This window comes from Caloenas nicobarica, chromosome 3, assembly GCF_036013445.1.
Source record: "Caloenas nicobarica isolate bCalNic1 chromosome 3, bCalNic1.hap1, whole genome shotgun sequence".
In the NCBI taxonomy this organism is placed as follows: Eukaryota; Metazoa; Chordata; class Aves; order Columbiformes; family Columbidae; genus Caloenas; species Caloenas nicobarica.
Window position 1 is genome coordinate 39,341,864 of NC_088247.1, and position 24,654 is coordinate 39,366,517.

Genomic DNA, 24,654 nt, shown 5'->3' on the forward strand with positions numbered 1-24,654 from the left:
TGAGTGCCCACCCCCAATGCACCCGCAGAGCTGCCCAGCAAAGAGCAGGTAACCAACGCTTTTTCTCTCTGTGTTACTTAGTGTTTCCTTACAGGAAATTAAGTGCGAGCACTTGGTTAATTACAGATAGAGAAAAAACTCAGTTGTTTGAAACATTTGTGCGGTAAATACTGCCACTAAAATTGTGCCTCAGGCTACCACAACATCCCTGCAATAAACTATGCTGAAAGTGGATCTTTGCAATCTTAAGATTTTTAAAAAAGTGTTTTCTCCACGTTTCCTACTACAAATATTCAGTACAAGTCTGAAATGGAAATACAGCTTGGAGAATTACCTAATGAACTAAGACCACCTACTTCCACAGTAAATTTCCCAAAGCACATTAGATCTCTCATATATGTATACAAATGCTTAAGAAACCTGGAAGAACATTATATAGTACCTAACATTTAAATTCTGATGGGATAGAGTTCCTCTGTTAAATTTTCAGGTGTTAAATTTGCTTATCATGAATTAGCTGTTGCAAAGAAGCTACTCAAAGAAAGTGCCTTGCTGGGCCATTTCACACCTCTGGGTCTTGCCACTGCTTAGACCAGAGGCATTTGAACAAAGCTTCCCCTCAGATTTTCACTGGGAAGAGTCAAAAAGACTGGACCCCTAATCCAAACTTTGTGCTGGCAATATTCTCATAAAAGGAGGACCAGTGTTGGAGTTACATAAACCACAATATATTTTCATATGAAAATTCCTATTTGTGCACTGCTAGAGAATGCATAGCATTTCCATGTGGCCAACTGTGTTAATTTATTCAAGCTTTGATCAACTGCAAGAACAGACATCATAATTACAAACAGTGGTACCTGTTTTTATTAGTACAGACAATATAAGATGCATAGCTTTTGCAACGAAAAATCATGTCCATGCTCTAAGACATTGGATTAATGAAATGTCCTCAATGTCTGCCTTGGACAGAGGGGCAAACTTCACAGTGTAAACTGATAATACAGGGATGACCATATGACATTTTTCATAAAAATCCCCGTTGATTTAGTCAGACAAAAATCAGCAATATTAAATAGGATGTGTTAAACTGCACAATAGTTTCAAGTATTCAAGTACTTTTTTTTTTTGGTTGTTTAAAACCATCTGCTTCCCCTGCTCCCCCACTCCTTCCCAAAGAGGCATCAGCCACCTGGGTGAAGCTAAAAAATGCTTTTTTGCAAGACACCTGCAGTTCTTCTAATGCAGAAATGCCTTCCCAGAAGCAAGACTGATTTTTCTTATTGCAATAGACAGTGGCAGGAATAATTTTAGCTCTGTGAAGATTACAAATACCTTTTTTTTTAAAAAAAAAGAAGTTATTACAAGAGAAGTTGAAGAAAGTTTCACGTTATTTGTGGGGATAGGCAATGAAGGAAGAAGACAGTCTCACCATTGCATAATTGTCCTCTAACAAACGTGGGAAGATGCACCTAAACATTTTGTTCTCCTGCAGTCTGGCTGCCAGAGGGCAGCTCCTGTGCATTAATCCGATGAAATGCTGTTTCATGTATTTCAGCGGTTTAGCAGCAACCAGGTATTGACTTTGTCTACAAAGAGTCTGAGGCAGTCACCAGTTCAAACCACTGTCTGAGTGCGTCACTGAGAGTTTCTGGAAGCGCGTTCACGTCTCTAAGGATCATGTAGAATGGGAATGGGAATTCTTCCATGTAAGATCTGATTTCAGGCAATTCCCCAGGTCCTTTGAATATAGGTACTTTAATGTCCAAAATGGAATCCTGTGAAAAGGAATTGATAGGACTACTAAACCACATGCATCTTTTACAGGCTTTTATTTATCGTATTTTTCAAATATGTATAATTCCTCCTCAATTAAATTAAACAGAGTTTCAAGATTAAAAGCTGTAAGTGTTCAATGGTAAATCAGATCAAAAGCTGAACACCAAGCAGTTAAATGCTTTTGCCATTTTACATAAAAGTGCTCTAATCAATGAATTATAGGCTAGAAGAGACCAAGCTTAAGCTTCTGAAATACCAAGTTCTATAAATAAATCCCATCTTTCCTTAGTATTTTATGATTTGAGTTTTATATATTTGATGCCTTTGCGGAACACTGTCATCTGTAAGCTCTTTAGGGCCAAGTTCAACTTGCATTTGTGCAGTGATCTAATACAAGAAGATTCTCCAGCAAATTATTTTATAATATTTCAATAAATACTACAAAGACAAAAATCAGATTACAAGAAGCACAGCTGGAGTTTAAAGTAACTTCTTAGCTGCTCAGCGTACAAACTCAGAAAATTAATAAAGCTTATGAAAAACACATTTTGCTGCCCAGAATTTTCACTTAACATTACAGACAGGTTTCATCGGAACCTTGAATAGTTTGTCAGTAACAGAACTGTTAATTTTTCAACAATAAATACAGCAGATTAGTTTTGCACAGAAAAAATAAAGATCTAGGAAGAAAACATCAGCTACAAAATTAGAGACCTCACCACCTAATTCAAAGTAAGGCTTAAGTTTGCTCAGAGTCTCCCTGAAAAGCTCCCAGATATTTCAGCTTCCCAGCCAAGGAGATCTAACAGTTTTCTTTCCCAGCTACCAAATATAGGACCCAGCTTTCCTAATTCAGGCACTAAACTCTCATATGTTCCTTTCTGTCTCATATTTCATCTCATATTTCCTCCTGCTGCCATATGAAATGGAGACTGCTATCAGAAATGATCACTTTGAATCAAAATTGAGATGGAACAAGGCATCTCTCAAAGTCTGAATTTGTCAACCTGCCAGCTACTTCTCTGGTGGCTAAAATTTACAACCATTATATATGAAGACAGGAGCTCTTACTTAGACTTTCTGTGGCACAGAAGATAAATGTTTTTTTAAATACAAGAGAGGATAATCATCACAGTAGGGAGAAATCATCTGACAGACATTGTGAAAAACTGAAATTGGGCTAAATATGTTTGACCTCTGCAAAAGATACAATAGCTGTAAAGCACTGCAAAAGCCAAGAAAAAGATTTGTATGTGTTTCATTCGCTGCACTTGAATACATCTCCTTTGTTCACTTACTTACCCGGGAATTAGGATTGTCCAACACTACGAAAATAACAAAGATATTGGCATTCTGAGCTGCTTGAACTGCTGCTGTCACTCGTTCCTTGCCTTCCAAGAAAAGGCCTCTTCCATCAGATACAATCAAAAGCAGCTGTGCTGTTTCTGAACACAAAGAACATTTAAAATTCCAGTAAGTTAGAGTAATCCTTTTAAAAGGCAAAAAAGACTATTTTGTTGTTAGTCCTACGGGTATAATGGGAAAACAAGTTTTCCTAAGTAAATTAAGTCTTTATCAAATAAAATTCTGTGAGTTAACATAAGCTGCAGTTACAAGTGGGTCAAGAAAGTTTTTCTCACTGTGTGAAACCACTGAGAATAACTGGGGAAAAAAAGCCTAGTCTATTAGTACCATAATCAGGGATGAAAGGCATGGAAAACACCTGATGAACTTAGTCATGGCTTTGTCTTTCATGCCTGATAAGTGCCTAGGAGTTAAATATCGGCTGAATTGTAAGAGTCCAGCCACTAGATCACTACCTCAAGTAGAACAGCAGCTGCAAGGAAATAAGAGTCCAAACAAATTCCTCCAGAAGCAGATACCTATGGGTGCATCTGCATTAGCATTTCACGTTGGCTCACAACTGTACTTTTGCAACATGTTTCCCTGTTGTCCCCACTTTGATGGGCTTGGCTTCCATCAGAGAGCAATCTTGGATTATTTTTGGAGAAAACTAAACCAGAAGGCCGCCTCTAGAGGCACAGTCAAGGCAGTCCAGCCACTACAGCCTGTGGGACCAGACAAGCTCACCTGAAGTAAAGCTCCTGTAACATACACAGCACAGCTGCTGGGTTCCTCGGCACCGACTGTTTTCTGGAGATGCATTACCTGACCCACGTTGCCCCCAGAGTCAGAGATATATCCCTCTAAAGGGACATTCTAACTAAATTATTTAGCAATCATCTTTTAATTACTATGGAAACTACAGTAATTACAGTCAGGAATGTAAGCACCTCTCTCTTGCCCTCTCCACAGCCTAATGGCTGGGGAGGGATGCAGAGCAGTTCCTCCTTTTCTGCAGACAGGCCCCAAATGTGACATGGTTTGCTCTTTTTACAAAAATGAGTGATGTATCCTACTGCCTTTTCTCTTGCTAGCTCCCTGATTCTGGGGAGCCGATGGCTGCTGCATCCCAGCCTAGTTCAACAGGACTGGATGCTGCTCCCCCTTGGAATATTCTGACAGCCTGGCTGCCCTGTGGCAAAGGAGCTGTAGATTATAAATCTCAGTCTGCCCATTTATTGGTGTACTTTAACAAGAACTTTTAAAAAATATGGGTGCCACAGCAACAAGCTTCTAACTAGCACAAAGCAGCCTTTTAAGGTAACTATGGGTCAGCCGTGAGGTAACAAGCTTTCCAGCTTTTCTGGGAAATTCAAGCAGCTCATGACATAGGAAGCTTGCACCGCAGTGAAAGGCAGGTAGGAGGCAAACACCCTCCTCAGAACAGCTGCCTCTGGATACCTACAGAAATCAAGCTCTCAGGCAAGAGCAGAAGTGCCTAGGGAGTCAAGGTGACTAGGAACCTGGACAGTCCTCTAAAGCAGGCAGTGTCTAGGAGTTAAACAATCTGGAAACATGGCATAAAGGGAGGCAGGTAAAACATGCATTTTAAAAAGCCTTACACAAAATTTTAGTCAGCTATCGACAAATATGAATTAGGTGTCTTGGGTTCTGAGCTAAATTTCAACCAAATATTCCTTTTGACAAAGCAAAACTCAAAGCCCCAATGCAAATGATGTCTGGGTGCTAAGAGTCTTTCTGGCAGGATATTGCTTCAGGACTGTGGTGAGCATTCTGCTGCCACGGCAACAAGCACAATAACAAAAGAACCTCACCTGGATTACTATTTTGAGACAACTGCTGTGCTGCAGCAAACATATTTGCTGATGATTCTAGAAACTGCAGAGGAAACATAAGATTAAGTTCTCATAATAAAGGAATAAATAATGATAACATTTTTAAAGAACATAGTTCTGTATTTGAAATGCCAAGATAGTCTAGTCTGACCACCTACACAGATACAGCCCTTGGCATTTTCCTTCAAATTTACCAAGTATTTTTGAACTAGAGAATCTTCAGAAAAGTCTTCAATCTACATTTAAAGTTTTCCCAATGCTAACAAAGCCATCAAAACATCAGTTAATTGTTCAAGTGATTAACTGCCTTATTAAAAATACACATCCTATTTCTAGGTTGAACTTCTTTGGCTTCAACTTGCAACAGAAGTATCTAGTTACAAACTCCCCATTAAAATTAAGGACATCAGCTGTCAAGTCCTCCCAGTTTTAGCATTTGTATGATTACCACTGAGCTATTTGGGTGTCCTCCTTTTCCATTTAATATTAATGGCAGATCTTTTTCAAGTCTGGAAAGGTAAGAATGCAAAAAAATTCCTAAAAGAAGAGAACTTTCTGTATTAATACTTCCTGACAACTGCAAAGTTATTTTCTCCAGGAATCAGTCGAGTCTGACAAACATACAAAGGTCTTTCTCCTACTACTACAGTGGAATCCATGGCATGAAAACCTCCTAAACTTCCACAAACATTGACATGATTTGGCATTGGGGTATTCAATAGCTGGTACCCAAAGTACTGTTTAAGACCCAATAGAAACAGAGAAATATGAATGTTTAAAAGTGGCATACATTGGAACTACAAGTAAGAAAACACTCCTACTATTGCAAAATTGTGACCATTCTCTCTTTTTGTTATCTAACCATCTATCACACACTCAAATGCAACCAACCAGTAAACATGACAAAGTGATCATGAAACCATGAAGCTGCTGATATCTTGTCTGGAAAAGATTTGCAAACCTGTTGCCCTAAAGGTGGCATTCTCATGTACCTGGGCTATTTTTGTTTTCTTCTGCTGAAATTTGCAAAGGCGCAATATCCGTGTCCCTGACTGGTCACTGAACTGTTCGTGGAAGGGGTGCAGCAGCTGAACAGTCTCTCCAAAGCTTTAGAAAAGAAGAAAAAAATAGTGTGAAACCAGTCCTTACATTCAGCTCTGAAGTCTTGACAAAAAGTCAAGATTTCAGATAAACTCACCTACACACAGCAATTTGTCCCACTTCTAGAAGAGTCAGTGCATTGCCAATAACTGCCAGGGATTCATATGCAAGCTATTAAAGAAAAAAGTTACATCAAAAATAGAGTATTCCAAGTTTTACTCACAGCTCAATATTAAATATGCAGAATGTTACTGAAATGATTTTTCATCGTCTAGTAAAGTAAATGAATCTTTTTTCATGTTATAGTTATGAAAAATAGTCATTTCAGTAAAGATACACTAGTTCTACTTGAGGGCTTCAGCTGATAGATTTAGAGACACCACTTTAGGCAGGCTAATGAAATAAACACCAAAATAACTATTTAGAAGGAAACACAGATTTTTAATAAAGAAATAAAAACCCTACAAGTGAGCTATAATGAACAAATATTTGATCTTCCAATGAACTGTACAGCTAAGCAAATTTCAGCCTTTTTATAGGCTGCAAAAATAATTTTCCAGTGGATATGTACACCTTTAAAAAAATTTAACATCATCTCCTTTCAGCTAACTCTCACTGCTCTTTTGGTAACAAATCTCTTTGGCATGAAGTGCAAATGTTCAGGTGCATGGACCAGAAAAATAACTGCTCTAGAATCAGAGTCAGACTTTCCAACGGCCACCAGTTCTGGGTGAAACAAATCAGCAGCTGACGTACTCATCAACAAGGGGTAGTTTCTTCTTTCTTCTTTCAAGGATTTTATTTTACCTGTTTAGAGTGATTGTCTATCATACTAGAAGAATCATCAATAGCCAAGCAAATCTGGTACTGTCGTTTACTGGGCTTGGTCCTTCGCAACCAGATCTTATCTTTTCGGAACTGACTGGCAATATATGGAATCACTTTGCGCATGTTCAATCTCTTCCCTGTTCTGTAATCTCCTCTGAAAGTTAAGAAAAAATACGTAATGACAGGGATTATCAGCAAATATCTCATTCTGGAAATCCCAGCCTGTGCAGCATATGCAGCAAAATAACAAAATTTTGTAGATTATAATAAAAACAAAATGAGTAGCTCTAATATTCATATTTAGTTATAGATTTTTTTTTAAAAATCCACATTTTTAATGCAACATGGATATTCAGTGTTTTTAAAAGTTGTTAAATCTGGGTGCCTAAAATGGAAGGAACACCTTGAATTTAGACTCCTCCAGTTTGAAATAAGTCTAGATTTCTTAAAAAAAAATCACTTAATTTTAAAACAAACATAGAACATTTGGACATTTCACATAGTCTTTGACTCAACAACACTTCATGGTTTTAAGTTGATTTGATCACTTGTTGCACAGAAAAAAAAATAGGAGGTAATATCCTCAGGATGGGTACCTACTACCACATCACATTTGCATTTCATAAGATAATCTAGTATTCCCATACAAAAGTAAAATGCATGCATTTGCAAACACAAATAATTGCTATAAATCAAGAACAACATAGACTTGCAGTTGTACAGAGGTTAAAGCCCTCTAAAACCAGGAGTATAAAGAAATTAGAAGCCTCAGAAAGACCCAACTTACTTCAATTTGGCTGCCTGAGTAGGTTCCAGTATTAGTCGTAGCTGTTCACAAAGCTGCTGTGATAGAGGAGCTGTCAATACTAAATACCTCTGCCACAACTGTGCTGCCTCCTTCTCCTAAAATATTGTACATGACAGAAAGAAATACAAGTGAATTATGAAAAAACCCAAAAAGCTGGGAAGCACTCCCTGAAAAAAGAAAACAAACCTCAGTGTACTAAGGGGGAGGCAGGAGGTAACAATCAGTTGGAACTGTGAGATCGTCCTGTGAGCACTCTATAAAGATGATGATTTGCATTCAGCTTCAGATGCTTCTTGCTGCTACAGAGCTGCAGTGTGCAATGATCCTTCCTCTAGGAGTGCACAGAGCAACTTTGGTGTTGCTGTTGATAAAGGAAAATCCTGCAATGGCCACCATCTGATATTTGGCATTAGAGTGAGGCGAGCCATAAAGTCTAGGTTCTCTATCAAAAATTAAAATGAAAATTCAGCAAAATTGTTAAGCCTCTACAGTGGCCATTTCATTCAGGAATTACTTCCAACTATGGTTTACAATTCCTGACTAGAAATTTTAAGCTCAAATTCCACCACTGCAACTGAAGGAGATGGCTTCTATTGATCGTAATTTTGTGAAAGTGGTGTCTAGCACTTAACTGCAGCTGACAAAAACCAGCATCTAAATCATGCGATTTTGAATATTTAGATTCCAGCCTGCTTGGCTTCCTCAAGGCTTCAGCAATAAAACAAGAGCAATAATGCAATGAAGGATCCTTATGACAGTTTTATGTTAAAATGAGGTCACAAACCTCATCTGGAGTTCCAGACTGCTGTGTCTGCCAAGCTTCCAATTGCCGTTCAAGTTCCTTTCTTAGCTCTTCAGGATCTCTAACGATGTGCTAGAAGTGTAGTTATGAGATTTATGAGACAGAAAAATAAGTTCACACATCTGGTGATCTCCAGACTATAGCAAACTATAAAGAAAGTAAAAATGCATTGTTCTTATTCTTTTAGACACAAAAATGCCTGAAAAAAACTTAAATGCTGATTCTAAATCTCTATTTTTTAAATATTTTTCATGTACAGAAAGGATAAATACCTCCCCACAAATACCTGCATTTGTACACAAAGCTAGGAACCATCTGTGACAAACACTGAAAATAATCAAATACAGAACTTCAAGATAATTCAATGAAATGATCTTGACAAATACCAGATTTAATGATAGCATAATGGAGATCAAACTGTTGAATACTACCCATGTAGTATCTTCCAAAATATAATATGCTTCACTTTATTATAGTTTTTTAAAAGCTTCATTGAAACCATTTAAAGAATTGAATGACATCTTCCTCTTTACCTTCCAGCAAATACTATGTGATAAACTATTCTGCTAAAGGACACCCAAGCTTTATTACACTTCTTTTACTTTTATTGTTCTTTCAGTGACAACTTCTGTTCCTGACTTATAAAACCATAGTTTAGCCAAACAGTAGTATATGCTCTGCATAACCTGCAGGTTTACAGATGAAGGAAAATAAGCCTATGAATGCAAATTCAACAGTACCAACAACTTCTCATTCCTCAAGAAGCAGCAGAGGTCTCTCTAGTCACCTACTGCAGGTTTAAGGAAGGGAGGAAGAATGCATATGGCAGGAGCTTCTCCCCTCCTCCTTTTGCTGAAAAGTAAGAACTTGCACTTCCCTTCTAGTATCATTTCTCCCTTCCTCTTTAACAGGTGCTGCAAGAGCTCCCCCTCCTGTTTCAACTTTTGCGTGTCAACTGAAAAACCCAAAATGCCACAAAACCCCTCACAAACAAAGAAAGAAATCCCCAAACCCAACCAACAACAAAAAACCCGAAAAAAACCAACCACCACCACCACAAAAAAGAGGCACCTAACTATTCTGGGGATGGAACACTCTTGCATTCAGCAGCCTTCTTCCAAAGGGCTTGCAACATGTGGCATTAAGACAGAACTATCAGGTACAGCTTGCACAGAATCCCTTCCATGTTGTGCATAGAAAGAGTAAAATATCACCCTCCAAATATGCACTCAGAACACAGTATTATAAGCATGAAAGGTCAATACTTCTAAAAGAGAGACACTAAAAATATTCGTACTTCATCAACTGGTTATCCACCATGAACTGCTTCTGTACCAGAGCTCTTTATGAAAAAACGTGCTTTTGTACAGCTAGCGGTTTGCACTGGGAAACTAGAAGCATTTACATGAAGCTCTAGTATTTTCTAGGCTATGATAATATTTTTTTGAATCGAGACATTCATAAAAGGCTTACAAAGACTCTATAGTATTTTCAATCAGTTTTTTTTAAGAAATAACATACTGCAATGAATTAACTGAGGTGAATTCTTTGTCCATAATGATGCTTTAAAGTCATTGATGCCCAGCTCTTGCATCACTCTGAACCGTTTTTTAATCTTCAGGCCACACACCCTTGCCCATCACTTTCCACTCTACCCAAGCATTTGATCAGCAGATTCATCTGAGCAAAACGGTTCTTGACAGTTAGAAAAACAAAAGCTTTTTTTTAAAGAGTGACGATGGGACCTTCCCACATAAGGATGGGGAGGACTTGTCATTTTGAAGTCATCATTCAGATGCATATACAACAGTTGGTTATGTGTTACTTTTCATTCTGCTATTAAAGAACAGCAAGCTACTCAATTGTCTGAATGAAGTAATTCTAAACGTTTGCATTCACAGAGTTTCATTAGCCCAGATCAAACAAAACAGACTGTTTCTACTACTGTAGTTGTAAGACGACACATTGGGTATCATACCTGGGGAGTGTCCATCAAAAACTGGTGGGCTGTGTGTATGGTCGAGTCCTTGCTTCTCTCTGGCTTCTCTTCAGTCACCCTTTGTATCTTTTCTGTTATGGAGTCATTGACATCCTCAGAGTCAAATGTCTGGGTCTCTGGTTCCGCTTCACCTGGTGCTACAATCACAAAAGTAATTACTAACCTCGTGGACCACGCATAACACAAGAACCAGTACTGTATCTCGACTCTTTCACAAAGTATCTCACATGCTTTGTAGTGTAAACCAGACATCATTTTTAAGAGAAATATAGAAATTTTAAGATAATTCTAGGAATAGGATGAATACACCTTTCAACTCACTGGCACAGATAAACATGCATTACCTTATGTAAACTTTCTATCTTATAACGTTCTTGCCAAATGAACAAAATATTAGCAAACAGATCTTTAATACCTGAAAATTCCATTGGTGAAATACACTTCTTGAGCTTCTTAGCCTCTCTGCCAGAGTGACAGGTATAAAGCAATTTGACAACATTCACAAAATCATCATTAAAAAAAAGACAACCTTTTCTTATCTTTTACTCTCTAATTCTGTGACAGAACACTTTCCTATAAATCAGAAATAAATCTACAAATAAAGGCATGGACTAAAGATTTTTTTTATTCTTGTTTCTACTATACTACACTGTTTAACAACTATTTTTTTAAGAATTATTCTAAGAAAAAAAAGTATGACTTGTAGGAGATGTTTCAAAGATTCTAGTTTTTTAGAACATACTGTTAGAGAATCACGTGGAAAAACTGATTACATGCACACCTGTACCATGAAGCTAATGAGTCCAGCAAGAGGTTTAAGTGAAGAGATTAAACCTGAAGGGAGTGGGAGGCAAGGAGGGGAATTCAGGCTGGTAAAATTGTCTCCCCTCTCCAGCCAGACTTTGTATTGTTTAATATGAAAACCACTCAAAATTCCAAGATACAGTGTCATTTACTTATATTCATCAAAATTAAATACTTCTGTTGCAACTGGCAAGAGACATTGATTTATTTATAGCTTATTTTGTTTGTGTGGGCTGTGTAGCTGACAAATCAGACCGTTCTTCTTCTCATCTGCCAACCATTCACATCTGAAAGCCATTTTCTGTTAGGCAGCTCAGTTTTGTTTTGTTTCATTCCCACTGAAGGAAGAACACAGTGAGGCAGTGACACTTCGGTGCACCCTCAGTGGATGTTGTTCAGAGCAGCTCCTCAGCTTCTTGATGTTTTGTCATAAGTTACACACACAAAGTTGAGTTATGGGATGCTGATACTGGTGACACTGGAATGCATTGTTATATGCCAATTAATCAAGCAAACTGGCATTGTGTCTATCAGCAGGACAGTGTTTGCTTTTTGCTTTTTCAAAGAAGTGGATAAAGATTACAGAGCTTTAACTCAAAAGAAAGCAGCAAACTCCTGTCACTCAACCAGTTTAGCAAAGGCTAATGCTGCTTACTTGGCAGGAGTAAGAATACTGCTGCAGAAAAGTCAATTAAAAGCAGATCATAGAATCACAGAATGGTTTGGGTTGGAAGGGACCTTAAAGATCATCAAGTTCCAGCCCCCCTGCCATGGGCAGAGACACCTTCCACCAGACCAGGTTGCTCAAAGCCCCATCCAGCCTGACCTTGAACCCTTCCAGGGATGGGGCATCCACAGCTTCTCTGGGCAGCCTGTTCCAGTGTCTCAGCACCCTCGTGGAGAAGAATTTCTTCCTTGTATGTAACCTAAATCTACACTCTCTCAGTTTAGTCTTATAAAAAGCATACACATCCATTACATGCCAGTATAAATACCTACATATAAAGTGTACATCAGTGTATGTTTAGAATGTTTAAAGTACCGGGAGTTTTAGTGGCAGTAGATTTCTTTTTTTCTGGTTTCAGTTCCTCTGTGTCTACTGCTCTGAGATCCTCATCATTTTGCATTTCTGTTTCCATAGCTGTGTCTTCAGAATCTCCCTCTTCCTTTTCTTCTAGAGGCATAACAGGTTTCTCCTGTTCCTTGCTAGCTACATCTGTACAAAGGCAACAAGTTATTAAGGGGAAAGAGGAAGAAGTAGTGAAATTGCAAAAAAACTTGTATTTTGTGGCAACTGCATATCAGTTTTAGTGAACATCAGAAGGGATCTGAGCTATTGTCTCAAACCTCAGTTTTATCTTTCAATGTGCTGTGTTGTGTCGATGAGCTACTGCCCTGAAAATCTGAATAGTTACTTTAATAGAAAGCAATTTATTTAACTAAATTTAGATTAGAGGAATATTTTTGAAGAGACATCAATTTGTTTCATACTGAATAAAGAACCTGTTGTGTTATCCTAAATATGTATAATAGCACTTTATGCTTCCAAATAACTGAAGAAAGATTTGGAGAGAATAGATTTTAAATATGCTCAGTAAACTAAAATTTTTTATGAGTCAATTTAGTATTTCCAAAAATGTTATCATTAGTTTGAACCTGATTGCCAAAGAGTAGCATTTTTTGTAGGGAAATGGTGCTACATCTGAAACCAAAACAAGGATTGTTAACCATAAATTTAAAAAATGTAATGGGAAAAAACACAGTAAATAGTGCTTCAGGATTTGATTCTGCAATGACAACTCTTTACACCCAGAAATACCACTATACCATATGTCTGTGCATCGTAGCATTCAGAGCCTTGTTTAATATGTTCAAATGCATCAGCCTCCTCCACGTTTTGTTTAGGCTGAGCTTGATCCTGCTTTGCTTCACTGCTGGACTCTATGGTTCTCAGTCGCTTGTGGATATGTTCGTTGTGATCTCCCATGGAGCGCTCATTGTCTGCATGACCAGGTTTCCTCTTGAAACTCTGAAAAAGAACAAATTAACGCCATGAACTTCGAGTGATGTGCAACCAAACACTGATTAGAACAAGGGTTCTAGCAAGAAGAAACCAGGTCCTGCCTATTTGCTGGTTAATATTAAGACATTCAAATAAAAACAAAATAAATTGAGAAGAAGAGATGAACCTGGGTATTTTTTCTGCTTTGTTTCTGAGAAGCCATCCGGGCCATGCGTGTGGATTCATGGCCTTCTGATTGATTCGCACTTGAAGCTCCGCTTCCGTATTCCTGAGACCGAAAAAAAAAAGTAGTAAAAAAATCGGTACTGTAACTGACCATCGCAACTGTTGTAGACAAATTTCAGAAGTTAAACAGTTTGGCATTTTTAACTCAGACACTTCCACATAATTTACCTCTTTAGACTGGTCTCTTTCTGAAGCCTCTCCAGCCAGCTCAACAGCAGTGTCGCTCTGCAGGTTTTCTTGCCCAGTCTGCCCTTGTGTTTCACGCTCCATTCTTTCCTCGGGCTCAGGGATCTGCTCATCCATCTCAGAATTATCTTTGTCCTCTTCTTCCTAAAATAATGTCAGTTTAACATTCTAAAAAACATCAGGAACTGGGTACAAATGAAAGGCATTTAAAGAATAATGCAATCATCAGGCACAGTCAATATGGGTTCACAAAGGAAGAGTCCTGTTTAACTAATTCAATATCCTTCTATGATAAGGATAATGCTTTGTGGATGAAGGGAAGAGGGTAAATGCAGTTTTTCTGGAATTTATACTGTCCAAAGCACTCTTCTGGACAAGTTGTCCAGATGCGGGACAAGAAGGTTCACTGTGTGCTCAGAGAAGACCTGGCTGAAGGGCAGAGCTCAAACAGTTGTAGAGAATGGGGCTACATCTAGCTGGTGACCGGTCACCAGCAATGTTCCTCAGGGTTCAATTCTAAGGCCAGCTCCGTTCAATGTATTTATCAATTATCTGGATGCAGGAGTTGAACACACCGTTAGTGAGTTTGCTGATGATACCAAACTGGGAGGTGCTGTTGATTCTTTTGAGGGACAAGATGCCTTGCAGAGGGATCTAGATAGAGTGGAGCATTGGGCAACGATTAATGGGATGAAACTGAACCAGTCCAAATGCCAGATTCTGCAGCTACGATGGAGTAATCACAGGCAGAAGTATAAATTCGGAGAGGAGCGGCTGGAGAGCAGCCCTGCAGAAGAAAGGGATCTGGGAGTGCTGGTTGACAGCAGCTCAGAGTCAGCAGTGTGTGCCCTGGCAGCCCAGAGAGCAAACCACATCTTGGGGTGCATCAAACTGGTAACCAGCCGGTCGAAAGAAGTGATTATCCTGCTGTATTCAGCACTGGTGTAGCCTCAGCCTGAATACTGTATCCAGTCCTGGGGCCCACAATTTAAGAAGGATGTGAAGGTCCTTGAACGTGTCGAGAGGAGGGCAACAAAGCTGGTGGAAGGGCTGGAAGGAATGTCCTGTGAGGAGCGGCTGAGGACTTTGGGCTTGTCTAATTTGGAGAAAAGGAGGCTGAGGGGCAACCTCAGGGCTCTCTGCAGCTTCCTGAGGAGGGGACATGGAGAGGGAGGTGCTGAGCTCTTCTCCCTGGGATCCAGTGACGAGACATGCGAACAGGTCAAAGCTGCACCAGGGGAGGTTTGGACTGGACACGACAAAGCATTTCTTTAGTGAGAGGGTGGTCAAACACTGGAACAGTCGATGTCCCAAGCCTGTCAGTGTTTAAGAGGCATTTGGGCAATGCCCTTAACAACATGCTTTAACTTTTGGTCAGCGCTGAAGTGAACATGCAGTTGGACTAGGTGATCACTGTAGGTCTCTCCCAACTGAAATATTCTAACAGAAGGCCAAGGAGGTAACAGGAATACAAATGACAGACTAGTTTGATAGTAAGCACATCTCTTATCTTGATGAAGATTCTCACTAACATTACACCTACTCAACATAAAATTTGTTGCAGAGTATCATTGAACGCATCCATTTCTTAAGTCTTGTATAAGGCAATTAAAAAAAAAAAGAAAACTAGACTTTTATTTATTACTCTCTACCTGAGGTTGAAGGCCTTGGTCAGCAGCAGGGATTCCCTTATCTTCAGCAGATTCATTTTTTTCCTCATCAGGTGGTTGTGACTCTTCCTCGTCTTCTGCTGCTGCATCCTCAGTGTTCTCTGCATTTTCTTCTTGATCATCAGCATCTTTGTCCCCTTCATCTTCCTTCTCCTCTTTATCTTCAGAAATGCCTTCTTCAGCTGGTTCTGCATCTTGATCATCTCCTTCTGTCTCACCAGCACCCTCTTCTTTCTGTTCTTCTGTCTTCTCTGCCTCATTTAAATCAGCAGGTTTCTCATCTAGTTCAAAATCATTCTCTTCTTCTGGATTAAAAAAAAAATCAGGAAGGTAGACAAAGCTTTTAGTAAAGTACAGAGACAGTGAATATTACAGATATTTGGAATAAAACTGCCCAGCCTATCAAAAAAACAAAGAAAATACTGAGAATTTTATGCATAAAATCAATGATTTTCTATAGCAAATAATTTCTTTAAGTTACAATTAGTTTGTAACTAACAATACAGCAGAATGAATTCCTATTAACTTCCTTTAACCTAATATTCTTGAGTGTCAGTTGACTTTGACAAATGCCTGTAAGTATCATTGAAAAAACTGAAACCACAAAAGCAACTGAACAATTACATAGGAGCTTCTAGCATAAGTTATTTAGGGTGTATCACTTGGATAACATGAGAAAGCCTGCTCCACAGTGTGTGTGAAAGGGAGGTAAAGGAAAATGCTGTAATGTTGAGAATCTGGCCTGCATTTGGTACATTGATATTTTGATACATAGAAGTGAATTTGCAGCTTCTTGTTATACATAATCCTACTACCACCTCTCTTCTTTCTATAGAGAAAGAGCTAATTATCTGTTTCCCCTCTATTTCCACTTGGCTTTCATCTAGGAATCTGTAGATAGATTTTCAGCTGTACCTTCATCCTCTTCCTCCTCCTCACTCTTTGCATCATTCTCCAGGTTCAAGTTATCAGGAAGGTCCAAAGGTTCAATTTCAGGCTCCTTTTCTTGCTGGCCATGATAAGGATCTACTTCATTCTCATCATACTCACGCTGTCAGCAAAAGAATGGGAGGGGTGGGAAACAACAGGTATGAAATAAGTGAGAGGAAAGGCAAAGATAAGAAATAAGATACTATTGAATTCTCTAGGACATTGAAATACTGGATATAACATTACATTCTGGTAAGTTAAAAACTAATTTCCATTGGTTCACATCCTCATGTATAAAGAGCAGAAAAAGATTAACTTAGGCAAATGCATTTACGTAAACTGTTACTTCTTAAAACCAGCAGGTTTTGTGTTCAGAATCTGCACTCTTGCAGATGGTAAATGCACTCTTGCATACTATGCAGAATCTTCAAGCATACTGTATACAGATTTTTGGGATGAGTCCCACTGACTTAAGGTGTTTCTGTTGCTAAACACAACAGAACAAGAATTTTTTAAGCTTTGTCCATTAAAGCATCAATTCAGAGTAAAGCCTGTTTTGGCAGCCATTACAAGTTCAGGTTAGTACAAACAAATTCTTTCTGGATTATGAATCAGAAAATATAATACAACAGACAAAATATGGTTTACTTTTAGCTCTGAAATGAACTAGTTTCACTATTAAAGACTATTTCAAATTCTCAGAAACACATGATATGAGCAACAGAATATGGTTTAACAGGAAGATACTTTATGTAGTCCAAATCATTTTTACCTCATCAATTTGTTCATGGATTTTCTCTTTGTTTCCACTGTCCTCCTCTTGTTGCTCTTTTTCCTCATCCTTGGGAGGCTGGTTTTTATTATCCTTGTTTCCTGTGCTCAAATTGTCATCTTTTGCAACGAGCTCTGAATCATCCTATTAAGTAACAAATCCAAAAAACTCAATTATGCTACTCACTTGTCAAAGTCTCAGTGACAGGATATGATCTCCCACATAGAAAAAAACAAAAACAAACACAACACTAAATAAAATTTGTGATATATTCAAATTATCCTTTTCCAAGACCAAGAGCTATGCAAAAGTTCACAGTCTAGGTCACATCAAGTTAAGAGAGTTTAATTCCTTTCACATTTTTTTTCCCACTCTTTTTTTTTCTTTACCTCATCCATTCCTGGTCCAGTTTCTTCTGTTTTACTACTGGCATCTTCGTCATCATCTTCATCTTCATCACCCCAGAGCCTCTCATCTAGTTTATCATCAGCTTCAGCATTATCAAGATCACCCATCTGCTTATCCAGCTCCTCCTCTTCATCTGAATTTTCATCATCTTCTGTGTACAGTTCAGAATGCACAGAGTTCAGTTCAGTACATAGGAGAGACAGCTGACTTTTTTGTTAATGTCAGAAACAAGAAGTCATACTTAGCACCTTCATTTCAACACCCTATGCAGTCAATCAAGCAATGCAGAAAAAGACACACATGCACTGACACCCATAAAAGCATGCTCCTGATTACGTGTTTCAGGGTGTTCTCTTGGACATACGAACACAGAGCATTCTCTCCCTCCATCTAACAAGCCCGAGGTGCAAAACTTGGATGATTTCAACTCTCTATTCCTTACCCTCTCCAGCCTCCATTTTCAAAACATTTTGGCATTACTGGGAAGGAGAAGGTCCATTCCACTGTATTTGTTTATCAGTTTGGCAATTTCCCTTCTTCTGCAGATTGAACTTACGCTTGGCATTGCATCAGAGATTTGAAAGTAGATTAACACTACTGTAATTTATGACACATCAGTTTCGGATGTTCAAGCTGTTACTCTTTAAAGTGAAGAAGTGCTATCTTTTGGGTGAGTAGCAACTTGAATAAAACTACTAAATGTTGCTATTTTTTCCCATTTTAAAAAGGTAATATTAAATTATTTTCATTGCTTAAATGTCAGCAATAGCTTCAATTAGTCACATTTTGAAGTTACCTACAGCCATATTCTCAAGTATTTTGTTGATCTTCAACAGCTCTCCAAAGTTAGTGACTAATTTTAAAATGCGTCTGCAAGTCAGCTCTCAACAGGAAGAACTGGCTCCCTTCATTCCAAAACCATCACAATGAAAGAAGAGAGACAGTATTTCCTTTGTACACTTCTTAGCATTCATATTAATACTTCTTAGGATTCATATACAAATGGCACTACTCTGTTGTAGAAGACTGACTTTTTAATATTTGCTCCATTATCCAAAACTATCAACCATTATTGGATTGATCTATAACATTTCTTATAAGTTTGCCATAGTGGAAGGACCAAACCTTTTTTCTCCTGTTCTCCATCATGCATTTTTCCTTCGAAGTCTTCTGACATTTCAATTGCATTGTCTTCTCCTTCAATGTCAGGTTTAGAATCTTGATCCTCTTTCTCCTTCTCTTCACCCTTTTGAAAAGTGTCTTCTATCTGGATTATTGATAAAGCCAAAAATTACAGTGGATCTTGGCTATATATTCAAGCTTAAAGTACCACAACAATATTTAAAAGCTCATATGCAATGATAAGAGCCAACCTAAATAGGAGACTGAAGGTAACTTCTACCGCAACATGGATTTCAAGAGCTTTTTCAATTTTACTTGAATTAAGCAAGCAACCCCAAACACTTGCCTGATCTTCACTTTCTATTTTGTCGCTGACATCCTTCTTGCCTTCACCATCTCCAATACCACCGTCCTCATAATCATGAAACTGTGTTGCTCCCTCTCCAGCTTCATCTTCAAGTAATTCTTTTGGCAGACAAAACCCCTAAAAAGGCAAACAGAAACACAAAACTTTCTGTAGTAGTACATCTTTCAGCTTAGTTTCTACTTAAGACTTTTGTCTACATTAAATGTATGCTTACCATATATCCACTGTTCTCTCTAATAACTTACCTTTTGGGCAAGCTCTGTAAAAATGCTAGTTAGAACAGAAAGCAGTTTTCCAGTACTCCTGTGAGATGCCAGTGAAATGGTGAGGTAGAACAGGATAAGGTCTGAATACTTGCAGAGCATGGGCTTTAAACGCACCAGCAAATAGCAGGACTGGTTGAAGAACTGCAGTTAAAACCAAAGAACAACTGTCATGATTATGTATATGCACATGATTACGTACATACTGAGATACGCCTCAGAGAGAGTGATGATAGATACTAAAAACAGATACTCAAACCAGAAATATCAGGAGATGAGTTTAAATACAATTTCTCAAGTTTCCAAAGCTTTGCCTAGATGTTCGCAAAACCTACAAATTTCTTTCTTACTAAAGGAGCATCTGACTTTTATGCTACAGAAGAGTACCTATATATTTGGCCATAATTTCTCACACGCTTCTAGTTCTGAGGTACTGGACAGTAAGAAACCATACACACTTAATCAACAAAGTTCAAAATTCCAAATCTTTTGAGGCCCCTAAGCCAAAAACTCTTGACAACAATTCTACCTTGTGTTTATCTGAAGTGCAATCTTCCCCATAAGATTTCAGGTTCTCCAGGAGTTCTGAAACTGCTAAAATTGCTTTCTGCACATGCAAAGAGTCCAAATCAGCAGAGAGATCTTCATCCAAAAGCTTAGTTATATGTCCTGCTTTAATCACGTCAAACGAGGCTTCATCCTCTTTGTTTGGAATACATAAAAAACACGGAAATCAAGTCAGACACTCTAAAATTGTTATAGCAAGCAATGTAGAAGTGTTCATCCTATCCGCTTAAATAGACAACTTCTATTAAAATGGCAATTTCCTTGTGTATTGGTATCTCTGCTAGACACACAGTTTAAGGAATTTTTCGGTTTGCGTAGTTTAAAAACTGCACCCACCCCCCCACCCCCCACCCCCCGCTTAAGTAAATTAACAAACTTACCATTTTCCTCCAGAGATTCTTCTTCCTCTTTTCTGTCTTCTTGTTTTCTCTCTACCAAACACTGGATGGCATACAGAACAACACGGATAACAGTTTCCACTTTTGCTGAGAAGTGCTCCACAAACTCTTCATCTGATGGTTGATTTCCTTTTGAACCACAACACAGGCAGTTTTACATAGAAACATATTAAATTACCTGTTACTATGTTTCCCCTATGCAAGGAGCATCATAAGCACTATGCAATTTTTACCACATGGTTCTACTAAAATCTCCTTGCTAACCCTGACCTACAACTATGGTGTAAGATCTGTCATCAACAGTGACTAAGGGGGAAACAATATTACTGGACGAATTAAGTCTGGACTAAATTCTGCAAGTTTGAATTTCATCAAGTGTTTCTGAATATCTGAATGAATGTGGATCCATCTTCTGCAATAACTAACCTAATGCATTCTTATATATTTATCTAAATTACAAAAGGGGCAGAGAAGAATTGGCCTTACCACTGCAATGTGACATGGAAGCAAGAAGCTGTGTTCTCCAGGCTGTGAATTCTGCAGACGTATTATTAACTTCTTCTTGTATATACTTCAGAGTCTTGATTAGGGCCATCTGATTTGCAGCTTGCCTGAGTTCCCCATTTGGAAGAAACAGGGATTCTATGCCTTGTAACTGAGCTGAAACTTCCAGCAAACAACTCATAGCTGATGTGCAAACTTCAAAATCTCTCCTGCAACAAGAAATACCATAATACTGAGAGAAGGGGTAGGGATGAGAGGCAGCTGATCTCCATCTTAAACTTATTAAATAAGAAGTTTGACAACAAGATGTGCAGAAAATGAGAGGCATATATATATTGTTATTAGTATTAAATAGGCTATAGAGCTCTCAAAATAAAGATTTCTTCATTAAATTTACATTTGAAATCCATCTCATTAACTAAGGAGGTGTGGGATGAAATCCCAGGAGATCAAGGATAAACTGAGAAGCTGAGATGAACCACTTTTTTTCCGAGTTGTAAGAGGAGTGGGAGAAGACAAAGATGTTTAAAAAGCCAGGCACTGCATTTTGCAAGAAAAATAGAGACACAAGTTTAAAAAGCACCTGAACACACTTTCTGAGATATGCACAGGCAAACATTTTCAAAATAACTACATGCTTACATGAACAGAGAGATATTCCATTTTATACACATGTAGAACTCACCAGGAATAAAACAAGGTCTCACATGACTGTTGTCTTATTTTGTCCACTTCTGCTTTCATTGCCTTCACATTTGCCAGCATCGCAGTCAACTGTGTAGCTACCTGAAGCCATAATTGATCCTTATTTCGCATCCTGCATCCAGGAGGCAGTTGCTCAGTTGTTACTGGAGACAAGTATTTTAGCTCTAAGGGAATAAGGTCAGGTATTCCTGTAATAACACTTCCCATTTCAGGCCCTGAACTCTGAAAAATGTTTGTTTTGACATCTGTCCTTTCGTCATCACTGCACTTCTTTAACTCTTCTTTTGGGCAGCATTGTATGAACCAAGACAGCTCCTCAAGAACCATCACACACTGCATGGAAAGTTGCTGCAGTTTGTCAGTCCAGCCTTGAATACTGTCTTGAGGAGGTAATGCTACGTTATATTCTCTGTCAGCAGTCAACCTAGAGTCTATCTCTTCTATACAACTCAGGAGGTTCCTGGTTAGGAAGAAAAATGGAAAAGTTACAATCACCAAGTTTTGTGTAATACTTCCCTCTGAAAACCTTCACCTTTAGACTAAGTTCATAAAAGCTCTAGGTAATATTAATTCAGTGGAAGTCAAACTCTTTCTGGGAAAAACTAAAATTATAGTATTTCGAGGGAAGAAAAAAAAGGTTTTGCTTAATTATTGGATTTTTCTCTCCATTGCATATTTTTGTGTTGTCCTGAAAATAGGGTTTTGTGACATTTCTCAGGATCTACACCATGTTTTCAAACCATCCTTAAACTCCTGGCCTGATACTCAAATATTATTCATTTTCCTCCATTATAAAAGCAAATTAGATTCTAACACACCTTCATTCTCTGAAGTGCTGGGTAATAGTCAGCTTATAACAAACAATCTGATTTGCAATGACAGTCACAGAAATGCAGATAAGTGTCTTAGAAATTTTATTATTCCTGCAATTGTAAAGTTGAGGGTTTATGGTTTGGGCTTTTGTTTGTTTTGTTGGGGTTTGTTTGTTTGTTTTACCAGGTTTCCTAGGGCTAATGTAAATTTTGCACCACTAATCTCCCATCTAGGCTTCCTCTAGGATGAGCACAAATATGCAGAAGAACAGTGGAGTTTGCAGTGAAACTGATGAGTCGAGCAATGGAGAGAAAAATCACATTGAGTTAAAGGATTTCCTGTACATTTTTTTTACAGTTTTGACACAAGATCTGTTATCTCCCACCTTCCTAGAATTTTTTTTAAGCTGTTGAGGTTTCTCCATATTGGCTCAAAGTGCCATCCAGATAATTTATTTGCTCCAAATCAAAGCAGAAACTTGAACACAGTCAAAATTAATTTACACTAATACCAAAGGAGAGAGATTTAACAATCTGTAGGTTTAACTTTGTCATTAACTACAGTAATTATTACATGGTCTTCATGTATGCCTAACTTGTTTTTCCCAAATTATTTTTATTCCAAAATACTGGCTGCAATGACAGGATAAACAATACCCTCCCCTGCTTAAATCTTTTATAGGCTTAATTAAGGGGAGGAGAGAAATGGTGAAGTAGGGAAGAATTTATTTTCTTCTACCTTATTTTTCCTTTTTTCTTGAAGTGAATTGCTTACTGTCAAACTCCTTGTGAACACTTAAATGTCAGAAAATGCAAAATACCTCAGTAAGATCCACTGTTCTGTCAATGCAGTAAGAGATCGTCTCTGTCTGACAAGCACCTGCATGAGGTGTGCTGTGAATCCTTTGCATCGTTCAATGCTAGCTAGTCCAATATCCTAAAGAAAACATACAGAAAAAAGTAGGAGGGAACAGTTAGATTAATCAGCAGACAACAACATTCTCTGTGCCTCCATTTCACTTCACTGGGCAGGCTGAAAGGTTATGGTTTAATTGAACAAGTCTTAAAATGCAGACAAAAATTATAGTTATTACAGTTTCCCCACCTTCATTTTTCTGCATCTTCCATATATCCTGCATACAAAATCAATTTTCAAATACCTTCTGCAACAGTAGTCATATTAAATAGCACTCCACTGCAGTAATTCTTATCAGGAATCTGGTTGCAACAGTAAAGCTACCTTCCATAAATAACTATTAAAACCCAAATAGATACTAGCCTAAATTTTTACGTTCATGACTCATGCTAAAAACCACTTCCACAATTTGTTTTACCAGATTTACTGACAATGACTTTCACTCCTTTCATTAGGAAGGATCCCATTTTAAAGCTTAATATAAATGTTTACAACACAGAGCAAAACTGATCTTAGCTATGGTCCATTATTTATGTCACTGCCAGCTGTGACACTGCACAAGATCATGTTGTAAAACAAGGGGTGAAGGATAGTGAGGAGCATCTTGAAAACACCCCTTTTTCCTGGAACACTGAAAAAGTAGCACTGATTTGTCAGAACTCATTTGTTCCTTTTACTGATTTTAGATCAACTTTTAAGCAAATAAATATACCGGCACTTTTTGTGTTAGACGTGGGCTCCAGTTACGTCCAATTATAAACTTCAACTGTTTTTTTCATGAGCAACAACTAAACCTGGTTTTGTTTTACTAATAAGCTTTGATTCAGCATTTTGAGAGCTTCCTTCATGCACAAAAAGTGGCAATTTAGGATCTACTGGGATGAAAGATACTGTACATTTAACAGATTATTAGTTCACTAAAGTGATATTTTTTAGTCACAAAGCAACAGGTTTTAAAATCCTGCATTTAATGATTAGCCCCAAAATATCATATTTTATAACATATTACAGAAGACAGCATGATCTCACTTTTTACTCTCTTTTGCTACTAGAGAATTTCAGAGTGAGCTGGTAAAATAAAGTTAACAGAATTAGGATTTCTGGGTTTATTTTGGTGTTTTACCTTGGCAGGGGCTAATAATGCTGTCTGAAGTCTAGAGTGGCGTGCAAGCGACCGATAGAAGTACTTCTGGCATCCATCCCAGGCAGAAGAAATCTCTGTCAGCAACCTGAAAGAGCACAAAAAAGTCTGATATTAGAAAGGTATATAATTCCAGTATCTCAGCACACTGGAACCATCATGTCAGTGCTTGAACCTAACGAATCTGTGTACAGTTTGTTATATCGCAAATGCATTGATCTTGTAATTCTTCATTTTCTCCACAAGTATTCTAGTCTTAAGAAAACATTCAATTTTTAAAATAAACCCTAAGGAAACCCTAATCAATAGCAGCAAAATCTCAAA

General features: G+C 38.0%; 1 protein-coding gene across 2 annotated transcripts in view; it reads right to left on the reverse strand.

Annotated features, from left to right (window-relative positions):
- Positions 1 to 861: 861 nt before the first annotated feature.
- MDN1 (midasin AAA ATPase 1) overlaps positions 862 to 24,654 on the reverse strand; it is a 100,626-nt gene continuing 76,833 nt past the window's right edge. Inside the window, exons 77-102 of one of the 2 annotated variants that reach the window (XM_065630385.1) lie at positions 24,313 to 24,418; positions 23,095 to 23,210; positions 21,442 to 21,921; positions 20,739 to 20,965; positions 20,235 to 20,381; positions 19,817 to 19,989; positions 19,270 to 19,431; positions 19,004 to 19,141; positions 18,661 to 18,802; positions 17,517 to 17,686; positions 17,128 to 17,271; positions 16,341 to 16,476; positions 15,408 to 15,727; positions 13,738 to 13,899; positions 13,511 to 13,612; positions 13,149 to 13,350; positions 12,364 to 12,537; positions 10,497 to 10,654; positions 8,501 to 8,590; positions 7,696 to 7,811; positions 6,888 to 7,062; positions 6,178 to 6,251; positions 5,972 to 6,086; positions 4,959 to 5,022; positions 3,082 to 3,224; positions 862 to 1,778 (exon numbers count right to left, since the gene is read on the reverse strand). In XM_065630385.1, coding sequence (XP_065486457.1) covers positions 1,590 to 1,778; positions 3,082 to 3,224; positions 4,959 to 5,022; positions 5,972 to 6,086; positions 6,178 to 6,251; positions 6,888 to 7,062; positions 7,696 to 7,811; positions 8,501 to 8,590; positions 10,497 to 10,654; positions 12,364 to 12,537; positions 13,149 to 13,350; positions 13,511 to 13,612; positions 13,738 to 13,899; positions 15,408 to 15,727; positions 16,341 to 16,476; positions 17,128 to 17,271; positions 17,517 to 17,686; positions 18,661 to 18,802; positions 19,004 to 19,141; positions 19,270 to 19,431; positions 19,817 to 19,989; positions 20,235 to 20,381; positions 20,739 to 20,965; positions 21,442 to 21,921; positions 23,095 to 23,210; positions 24,313 to 24,418 — 4,225 coding nt within the window. In that variant the 3' untranslated portion in view covers positions 862 to 1,589. Of the gene's footprint in view, positions 1,779 to 3,081; positions 3,225 to 4,958; positions 5,023 to 5,971; positions 6,087 to 6,177; positions 6,252 to 6,887; positions 7,063 to 7,695; positions 7,812 to 8,500; positions 8,591 to 10,496; positions 10,655 to 12,363; positions 12,538 to 13,148; positions 13,351 to 13,510; positions 13,613 to 13,737; positions 13,900 to 15,407; positions 15,731 to 16,340; positions 16,477 to 17,127; positions 17,272 to 17,516; positions 17,687 to 18,660; positions 18,803 to 19,003; positions 19,142 to 19,269; positions 19,432 to 19,816; positions 19,990 to 20,234; positions 20,382 to 20,738; positions 20,966 to 21,441; positions 21,922 to 23,094; positions 23,211 to 24,312; positions 24,419 to 24,654 lie in introns of both variants that reach the window. The other variant, XM_065630384.1, reaches the window with a different exon arrangement.